This window comes from Amblyomma maculatum, chromosome 10 (genome assembly GCF_055883805.1).
Source record: "Amblyomma maculatum isolate TAMU_Amacu chromosome 10, ASM5588380v1, whole genome shotgun sequence".
NCBI lineage: Eukaryota > Metazoa > Arthropoda > Arachnida > Ixodida > Ixodidae > Amblyomma > Amblyomma maculatum.
Window position 1 is genome coordinate 95840504 of NC_139353.1, and position 10497 is coordinate 95851000.

The 10497-nt window shown below is 46.3% G+C and overlaps 1 protein-coding gene and 1 pseudogene across 1 annotated transcript; one reads left to right on the plus strand and one right to left on the minus strand.

The window, feature by feature from the left end:
* Positions 1-208: 208 nt before the first annotated feature.
* On the minus strand, positions 209-3041 carry LOC146177048 (uncharacterized; annotated as a pseudogene).
* A 4780-nt stretch (positions 3042-7821) lies between these two features.
* LOC146177049 (uncharacterized) lies at positions 7822-9002 on the plus strand. Its single transcript, XM_084581443.1, has 2 exons — positions 7822-8427; positions 8882-9002. The coding sequence occupies exons 1-2, from the start codon at positions 8144-8146 to the stop codon at positions 9000-9002; spliced, it is 405 nt and encodes a 134-aa protein (XP_084437569.1). The 5' UTR covers positions 7822-8143.
* The last annotated feature ends 1495 nt before the right edge of the window (positions 9003-10497 follow it).

A 10497-nucleotide genomic window follows, 5' to 3' on the forward strand; every position in this document is an offset into this window, starting at 1 on the left:
TCATGTTCCAAAGCATCGACCGTCGCGGCTTCGAAGCGAAACAATGTAGGCCTAGCGACGACTAGGGACGGTCACGCACTGCGCCGGCGTTCGCCGCGCTCGCACGTTCCACCCCCGCGGTAATTGTGTAACGTACCTCAGCCTGCTCGCGGCATCCCGTGCTGCAAGCGTTGCAAAATCGATCTTTAAACGTGATACAGTGGGCAAATGAATAACTTTGTGAAGCAGACCCGCTCGTACGTTTTGCGCACTCGGGTGCCGACGAGTAGCTTCCGTCAACAGACGCCGTCATAACCTCGGTTAACGCCGCAAACCGAGGTCGTCAAGCTCGGTTTGCGGTAACTGCGGTTAGTGGTGCAACCATGGTTTGGTCCACCGTGTAACATAGGATAACCACGGGTTCGCGGTTACACTAACCGTCGCTGCGTGAACTGGCGAACTCCTCAGGCATGTGCGAGCGAGGACGGGTTGGCGCGAGTACGCCAGCGAGCGAGCCCGCGGCAACCGGAAGTTCATCGAAGTGACGTATGTCTGGGCGGAGCTTTGAACTTGCTTGTATTCTTTGTTTCTTTATGGCTCCCTTCGGCGTACGAGTTGAGAGGGAAAATTGGAAGGGTCATTTTTAATCGCCGATATCTCTGGTGTTGCAAAAGCTAGATCGAAAATTTTTGCGGGAGAATGATGGGTGGTTCAATAACTATCAGTGCTATGGCGTTGTTTACCCTTCTTTGTGACCCCTTTCTGGGGACCTTTAATGCAAAACAACATTAGCATTAAAAAAACAAACTTAATGGAAACAACAACATTATACAATATAAAACTGGAAAATATATCCTTTGCTTGCACACGAGATTTACTGACAGGTCAAGGCAGGTGACAATGCATTATCTACATTTGATCACTGCACTGATAAGGTTTTCTGGTTTTCCACACAAAATTATGGCAAACAGCTCAACCCAGCCTCTAAATTTATGCACACAAAAACAGGCCATTTTTCACAGTACAGCATCACATATCCACTTCCAGTTCTGAACTAATCTTGCCTATTTCAATTTCCTGTACCTGATACAATACACTGTTAAGACAAAAGTTTCGGACCGAAACGTCTTAGAAGTTCTAAGCTCCATTGAAACAGCACTCACAGTCTACAAAAACTGGCCACTGCCTTGTGTGCTGTGAGATATCAGTACACATTAGAACCCTAATGAAATCAAAATTATAATCCAAAGCTGACCACTGCAGTGTTTCTCGTAACCCACATCCAACTCTGAAACATTAAAGTGCAAATACTCTAATGCCCAGATGTATGGCCAAACAAATGACTATCCAGAATGAGTATCGATGGCAAAGCAACAGCAGAAAGATTTAATTCTTGGTAACAGAAAAAAACTGATGAAGGGTTGGAAGCCTCAGCCCACATCTAATATTCTGACAAAAAGGATATGTCGAAATCCCAGGCAGCCGAGCCCTTGTTGAAATACTGGCTAGTAGACTTGAGTCTTCTGTAACCTATGTTTGTTTTGCCCCGTATCAGTGGCTCTGCGGTTAGGGCGCTCGACTGCTGAACCGAAGGATGCGGGATCGAATCTCGGCTGCGGCGGCTGCTTTTCAATAGAGGCAAAAAGGAAAACGCCCGTGTGCTGTGCAATGTCAGTGCATGTTAAACAACCCCAGGTAGTCAACATTTTCGAAGCCCTTCACTACGGCGTCTCTCATAGCCTAAGTTGCTTTGGGATGTTAAACACCATAAAAGAAACCAAACCGGATGTTTTAAGATGACTGTGGCTGCTCTTTGCGTTTAATGATTGGAAGCTGGAGGTTAGCTAGTACACAGCAGATATGGAAAATATCAGTCATGCATGGGATGAGCTCAGTTGGTACTTTGTTGCTTAATACATTGTATATTTTAATCCTTTGAATCATTCTTTCGACATGTTTTCTCACTTGCGCAATACTGTAAGTGTCCCTAACCTCTTCTGGAGTGAACTGAGAGCCATGGAGAAATGGCGGCATAACAAGAACAACATTCTCGTTCCCTAAAAGTGTTCTAATGCCTGGGAATCCCTTATCTGCCAGAACTGTGTCCCCAGCTTGAACAAGGTCTAAAAAGCCTGAATCAACAGTTACGTGTGTATCAGATAACCTTTCGAGCAAAAACATATCATCCCTCCTGGTGTTATGGACACCAAAAACCTAAGTGTGTATGTCCCTTTGTAATTCGAGTATAGGACGCGTTCTTGCTGCACAGTTGGTGGCTGCTCAGTACATACTTCTGTGCAATCAATAACCATTGTACATCCAAGATAATGAGCCTTGAAACATTCAGGCATTGTGGCCTCAATCACTTTTGAGGGAGGGCGAAAAATCCACTTCTTGGTTGCCACAGAGAGTCCTCAAAACGCTTTTGAAATGTCTCGACGCAGACGTTTCACGTATAGTGAAAAGAAAGGCTAGTGACGAGTAGCTGATGCCAAGTTTTAGCTTCATAAGAAACAAAAGGAGCCTGTTTTGATTTGTGACATCACATTTTCGTTCTGAAGAAGGTGGCAACATGCTAAGAAGCAATGCAAAGATTATGTTGCTGATACTACAGAGATTTTGCAATGCATTCACTGCATTTACAATGCTTTCATAGCCAGAAAAATAGCTAGTTCTATGATCAGGTCCACTGTGCTTGCTAATGGATGTTGGCTGGTGCTGTACGCTGCTGTCGTATGTCTCAAGATGTGTTACTTGAGTCGATGCACCCGATTCATTTATGAGGCACATGAACACTGTAAACTTCTTTCTTGACAAACTTGTGTCTTCTGTTTGGGTTTCCTGTGTAAAATTGTAATAATAAAGAATAAATACATGTTAGGTAACAATGCAAAACTCATTTTCACTAGTCATAATGTACAAGATTATCAACAATAAAGAAACATCTCGATATGAGCTTCCAGAAAAATGCTGTCATATTTTGTGCGCAGGTGTTAGTGAAAAGCAAGGAGAAAGGAAAGAACAGTAGGAGTATAACACTGCTAACTTGTTGCCTATGCTTCACAGGGAGACGTAGCTGAGCATGGTATAATACCAAAAGTATAAACTTAATTTTCTGATAAGGACAGAAAACTGGGCAAGTTGATGGGGAATCATACTTAAGCCACGTGAAAAACAAGGAAAAAGCGAGTGAGTGTGAAGCTCAGCAGCAACAGTGCACAGCAGATCCAAGTTTTCAAATGATGTCTGCTCACACAACTCATCCGGGCCAGTTGCTTGATCACCTGTGGCAAGGCTGCAGGTGTTACTGGCTGCTGCTACTTGAGCTCTGGGGGCAAAAGCTTGGTGCACGTGTACATGCAGATTTCTTGGTAGAGATGAACTGCTTTAAGGTGAAGCTAAATTAAAAAAAAAATGTAATGCATCCCAGAGTCCCAGGTTTTGCAGCAAACTAGACCATAAGTAGCAAAGCAGAGACGAGCTTACCTTTTAAATCTAGCCAACCGAGCAGAAGGCGAAGTGGACCGCTTTTTGTACACTGTCGGGAATATCGTGGGTACATAACCAGGGTGACTTTCAATGGTGAAGTGCTTGGAGCACACCCTTGAATCTCTATTTGGCTGCCAACTTGAGGAGTCTCCGAAACTGAAACGAGTAAAGCAGTAAAGCATGAACATTAGGTTATCATCAATCTTCTGCAACAGATGCAGCCGACTCTACTAATGAAAGGGCCATGAATAAAACAGGAAAATACGCTAGGCACATAAATTATTTACGTATTACCATAGTATTACTGATCTCACGCACTTAATATACACACTGTTTTCTCCCTTGCTTGAGTGCGGAAACAATTTTTAATTTCATGATTGGACAGCCAATTACGCACTAATGCAACAGTTCATGATAATCCGAATGAGTGAACAGTGACAGCGCACGTGCGAGACACCTGAGAGCGCCAGACACTAGGCGTTTTTTAGCGCGTGTGAAATAATCTGACAGGTACCAACCCCGACGAAAATCGTCACTTGAGTGTCCGTAGCTGGCCTAGTCCGAGCGCTCCGTTCCGCGGCACTGCCCGCTCATCGTTGTCTTCTACGTAGCACAAATCCATGCTTTCAGTGATTCGAATGCAGTAAACATTCTCTAGTTTTTCCGCCGGCGTCAACCACCCACTGCCGCGAAAAGCACATAATGAGACAAAATAAAGCACGATCAAAACGGGGGACGGCTTGTTCTGCATTACTTCCGGAGCACACGTCCGTGAGTATTTTCATCATCCTCAGAAAACAAATATGCGCGACAAATGACGAAGCACAGTGCGTCACGAACTCGTGACAAAGGATGCTGCCTCGTGCGAACTACCTGTACCATGACAAACAAAACTGTTACCCGATCGAGCCAGTTGACAAATGAACCTTGTCTTTGGGTACTTTCGTAACGTGCAGCAATTATCGTTTACAAATAGGAATTCACTTACTTGACTCGTCGCACGGCGATAATCCATTGCTTTCTTCGTGCCGTCTCCGAAGGCATCGACGGAAAGCTGTACAGCTGCACGCTCCGGCCGGAGTCCCTTCGCGACTGTGGCAATCTTTCACTGAATAGTACCTGCGCCCACATTCCTTCTTCGCAACTTTGGCAGGGAGGGATTGCACGGTTCTGAAGATGCCATCGGACCTATCTAGTAACGTTTATCGGGCTCTCAGCTGCAGAAACAGGCGCACCTCTTTCAGACAAGGCCACGGAGATAAACACGGCCTGTGCGAGCGAACGCCTTCGCTCTTCCTGTTTCGGCCGCGAGACGGCGCGGCATGTTCTCTCAAACTGCATTGCAGGGTGCCTATAGGTATGAAAGCTACCTTCAGACCAGGCCTGGAACTGCACCTAAGTTTTCTAATGCAGTTGGAAAAGCAGATCTCCATCCAGCAGTAGGCAGTCAAGCACACAAAAAGCAAGCCGTGCTTTCTTTAAAAAGTGTGTGTGCAATTTTTTTTTTATTTTGAGCCTTAATTCAGACACAGTGGTCTTGGATAACCAAGCTAAAGCCAGGTGGTCTCTGCCTGATGAGGACCTTATTACCCATACACTGTGTTTCATTGGTTTTCTAATGGGTGCTTAATGAGTGTGCATGAACCAAGCAGCAACATTAACTAAAGGACCCTTTTTGAGAAAAGTCCTTTTTTTTAGTGGCAAATGACAGAGCTTAGGCCGCTTGTATACGGCAGGAGTTTATCATAGGTTTAGAGTATTGCATGGGGGAAATGCATCAGAAGAGCATGCAGCGGTAATGTGCTTGCAAGGGGCAGATTGAAAAAAGCAAATCCAATTCTGCAGTTAATGGGAACAGGCGACATGTTGCTAATTGAATTATAGTGAAGTGCCTTCGCCAGTTGCCTACGCTGGTTACAATATTTTTTTTTGAACGATACACTGCTAGTGTCGATCAAAAGGGGTAATACAGTCGCTCGCGTCGAACTGGGATGTATATGCATACGTGCTTGTGTACAGAGCTGAAGCAGTCGCCTGCTGGTCAAGCAATGACATTTTAAAATCGGGCACTGTGTTTCACGCATAATTCTTACTCTCAAAAGGACGATCATAGTTACCAAAAGTACTAAAGGAGTGCAGTGCCAATAAACCTGCTACAGAAGTTGGCTTTCCCACATATGTTGCGGCCTAATCATGGCATGATGAAGTGCTTAATTTGCATTGTACTGCACAGCTGCATGCAGTGCAGTGAAGGGAACCGTTTGAACATATTACACTGCGAAAAGCACATAAAACACGGCTATAGTGTACCGTTAAAGAAACAATAACTGGCGTAATGCATTGAGGTGAAGCTAATGTAACTTTTTACAAAAGGGGAGCAGAACTGAGACTGGAAATGACGAATCAGCCTTTCCCACACCTAAGCACAGCAACTAGCTTTCATTTCACTTCATTCACTGCGACGCATATCGCCCCAACGTCCGAGACAAGTCTGCTCACTTCTTTATACTCGCTGCCAACTCGCCCATAATTTTTCGCCAGCATAGACGTGACCGACGAAAGCACGGCACTACACGCTTTCGTTTTGATCAAAACTTTTCAATCGTAGCAAAGAAAAAAGAAGCTGCACTTACGGCCTACACTCCATCGTGTCTCACAGGAACAAAAGTTGCGTGTAGTAAGGCCACGCAACTTCGAATTCGCTGGCCTCTGTGTCTTCTGTGCCGGCGCCACTTTTCTTGGAGTCTTTTTCTGCCGTTAGGATTCGGCGAAATTTATCGCGGAGCGACTTCCACCGCCTCTGGAAGAAGTTTATTCCTTCTGCGTGATTGAAACACAGTGACAAATTATTCTTTATGCACATGCATGTAATAAATGTCAGGTTGGCTTACCTACTCGCGGTGCTCCCGGAAGAATTACTCCCAGTATTTCTTCCCAGAGCTCTTTTGACCGATTTGTTTTTATGCAGCTAGTGGCTCGCCAGCCACAATGATGGCCTCCTTTCCATCTCTGATATTAATCACTCATTATCGACTTCTTTAGCCCACAAGATCTCCATCACGCTGTTTCCTAGTTGACGAAGAAAAAAGCAGTATGTGCATTCAGGCCACTCGAAGCCTCATTCCGGATGTGGAACTACCAGTGCGTTGTCCGATTGGTCTACGCCGGTCATCACGCCTGCGCGCCAGAAACGACGCGTGTGTCGCGCGCGCCAAATATCTGGCAAGGACACGGAGCGTTGTCGCTCGCGTTGCTTGCGTCGGGGCCCGCGCGCATGCGCAGACTGAGTTTGGCTGACGAGTGCGACGTCGGTGCGCATAACGCGTGTGTGTTTGGAGTCGGCCCTTATCACCGTGTCCTGAATTAGATTTAACACTGTGTCCCTCTTCCCACAAAAACTGCTAGTTGAGAGTGCAGGGAGACATTGGCAAAGCCCTTTGGTCTACGAACCTCCTCTCTCATATCGTGACTAGTACATGCTGCTATCACTTTTATCTCCAAGTTACAGGCTAGGTTTACACAAGCTGAGGCTTCAGCTTGCCACAGAGGTGCTATATTCTTGGGTGTCAGAGATTATATTCTGGGTCCAACCATCAATCCTAGCAATGGCAAATGCTCAGAGAATAACCACAGCTGGAGGCAGGTGGGCACTTCATCTTACAATGAAGGCTCTGTTCGAGTTTCCTGCCTGTATGGTAGCCGTGCTGTGTACAAGTAACAATGAAACTTCGAAAAGCTTGTTTCAACTGAAATAAGTGTGTCACAGCTTGCTGCCATTAGGTAAAAAATATCGGGTGGTAAAATTGTGGATCAAACCATTTTATTTGTCACTGCTTCCATTCCCCCTGCAGGGGCACCTTGTGTAAACTAGGGATTGGTGCCACCACAGATCCCCCTAGCCCCCATACCAAAACTGTTATCTGTATCGTGGCGATAAGTTGAGGTGGAGGGAAGAAACCTTGAACGGTGGCGGTCGAGGTTGTGGTCAAGCCTCGGCTGACAGGCTCCTCGTATGTCTACTAGGAGAGGGGCTCCGGGACCTTCCTCTTCATATAAGCGTGAAATAGAGCTGACATAATTTAGGAACCCTTTAACTTTAAAAAACATGGTCAGCCACTGAAAAGAGGTCACACCGAAATGAAAAACAATTGTTGTTCATGGAGTGTATTACAAAGAACTTTGGAAATGCTGCACTTTTCTGTGCAACACATCATTTGCGAACTTGTCTGCATTTGTCATTGCAAGAAATTGCATTGCAAAAAACTAAGAAATGGAGACCTCCTGGTTGAAATAAACACGAGGGAGCAAAGCGATAAACTACTATGTTTGATTCAGTGTGCTAAGTGACATCAAAGCAGACATTAGAGAGTTATAGCTGAGCGGGTTTTCGCACCCGCTCCGCTCAGAGAGCTACCGGAGGCGCTATTGCGCATGCGCGAAACGCTCAGACGGGAGCGCGCAAGCGGAACGTCTCCTCGTTCCCGCTCCCGCGTGAGCCAAGCGGAGCCTGGACCGGCGCAACGAGCGGGCCTCGCTAAGCCTTGGTCTCGCGCTAGCCAAGCCGAAGCCGAACAACGACCGGCTTTGAGCCGAACATAGCCGAACTACCGAGGCCCATCTTGGAACTACAGCCCAGTTGCTACCACGTTGCTACAGAAGCCGAACATACGCAAACATGGCAGCCGCCGACGCGACGACTTCTGTCACTTCTGCAGCCACCTCCGCTGAAGGCACGGTTCAGGCTCGAAATCCTCGCCGGAGGTTTCGAATCGGCGAAGATCTGTGCCTCCTGCGCGAGGTGGTATCGCTTAACCCCTTCCAGAATCCGAGCCTATGGCACACCGTGCTCAAAAACGTGGTGGTCGCCATTCAGCGCAAGCTAACTCTCCGCGGTGTGCGCGAGAGAGTGGATTTGCTGATCGGCTACTACAGGCAGCAGGACAGAGCAAACCTGCGAAAGTAAGTTATCTGCTTATTTTGACTTGCTTGCGCTTATAGCCTTGTGTGTTGGTTGTCTAGCCTTCTCGCAGCCGACCTAGTTGCTTCAGCGCATGTGGCTACGGCGCACGTGTTTTTTCGTCCGTCCTTTAACCTGTTTTTTTTTCTTCATACTTCCTCTCAATCGCATGCTCGCAGTTATAGTGGTCCCATTGATTGTAGTCGACAGGTTCATAATGCAGAGTATGATGGAATCCCGTCTGGTCGGGGGGAGGGGATACATTTGTAGAAACAATACGCCAACCACAGATTGTGAGCAGTCTTGGGAGCCGAACGTCGCATTTTGTAGTCGGCGGCGTCTCTGCCTTTTTTTTTTCTTTTCATACAGTCGACAGTTTCGCGCTCTTTCCTTTTCTTACTGCCCTTTTTACTACTGCTATTTGACCTTCCTGTGTTTCTCCCATTTCCTTCTCAGGTCCGGCACAAAAGAGGATTATAATGAGCTGGAACAGCTGCTGCAGGAGATTTCAGATTTGGCGCGCGAGTTCGCGCATACGCCAAAGGCAATGGATCGGCGCCGAAACCAAGAGCGCTGACAGTGCGCACATCAGCCGCTGCAGAGATGAGGCTGGCGCAGCAAACTAGGAATGCGGCTTTGGTGGAGTCCGCAGTTGTGGAGCCCAGCCAGACTGAAGACAGTCAGACGAGCGGCAAGTGTTATGTTCTTGTTCACGCATATTCTAACGTGAACCCTTGTGTAGAGCTCGACGGCGTACTTCCCTGCATAGAAATCGACGCCTTGTCGCAGTTTTACGATTTGAAGTAGAGGAACATGGATAGGCTAACAAAGTTGGCGAAAGCACCTTGCTTGGCGATAGTAGGCTGCTTTCAGTTGTTTATTATTGCGTGATGCACACCGTTTGAGTACTGGAAACGCGGGTGATGCAGACTATGCAGCAAACTTGTGCATCTGGAAAAAACTGTGAAAGGTTTTTGTTTCTTGACTATCTCAGCTTACTATCACTTAGCAGCTTTGTTATTTCTTTTATTCACACATCCGCACTGTTGTGTTCTTGTAGGGTCAAGGGCTTCCCAACTGCTGGTGTCCTTGTGCGAGTCGGAGCTGCGCCCGCCACATTCCCCACAGAGCCCAATGTCACCGCAGCTTAACGAGCAGGACGACACCACGGCAGATGAGAACGAGGTGCCAGAGGTCCAGAACAGTGCTGTCGCCAGTGCAGCGCATGGAAGGCAGCAGCTTCAACGAAGGCGGCAGTGTATTCAAGGTGGGAAAAAAGGTAAAATAGAGCTCTGCAAAATGACCTAGAGTAGATTGTGAGTAGTATGTTTTGGCAGTAGCCTGAAGCATATCTGCATACATTACCCATGCGGGAAGAGCTTTTCACTGTTAAGAAAGCTGTATGTTGTATATTTAAGTGTACCTCGACGGTGTGACACCGTGTCACACCCATGTGTTCTACCTTAAAATTTTAACACTTTGCCAGTTCTTGCATGTATAATACTGTTCCATGTAGACCTACTGTAGTTTAAAAAATCCAGAACGGCACATGAAACAGCTCCCGCAGATTTGCCAAAAATTGTAATGCACACCTCATTACATTCATTTTTCATAACTTGAACAAGCAAAAGTGTTATGGGCACTGATGGAATTTTCTTTGCTGTGGCCAATAAGGCTACTTATTTTCCTTGTTCACATTTCATTCTAGTTGGCTAGTACATCTCTTGTCAGAAGTAATGCTCAAAGGTTTTCTAAGATATGTATTGCGAGTCTCATAGCATTTGTCGAATTCATGGCTTGCCAGGGTTGAGAATAAGGGTTTGCAACACCTTCAACAGACTGGGAAAGCTGGTGACTCTTAAGTACAGTTGAGACTTTCCAAAGAAATGAAGCAAAGTATACAAAATTCAGCACTTGAAATTCACATTTCACCAAAAAATGTCAGTTGAGTATACACAGGCAGTGCAGTTATGCGATTTGAGTTATTGCTCTTCTAACTTATATGCCTCTAGACCAGACAGACCCATCTCCTTGCAACCTGCCAGCCGAACAGTGTTTGTTCTCGAGCATCA

What these genes read in the sequence shown, in the direction of transcription:
- LOC146177049 (XM_084581443.1), top strand. Translation starts at nt 8,144, where the DNA reads ATGGCAGCCGCCGACGCGACGACTTCTGTCACTTCTGCAGCCACCTCC. An exon ending in GACAGAGCAAACCTGCGAAA is followed by an intron (nt 8,428 to 8,881) that starts GTAAGTTATCTG and finishes TTTCCTTCTCAG; the next exon opens with GTCCGGCACAAAAGAGGATT.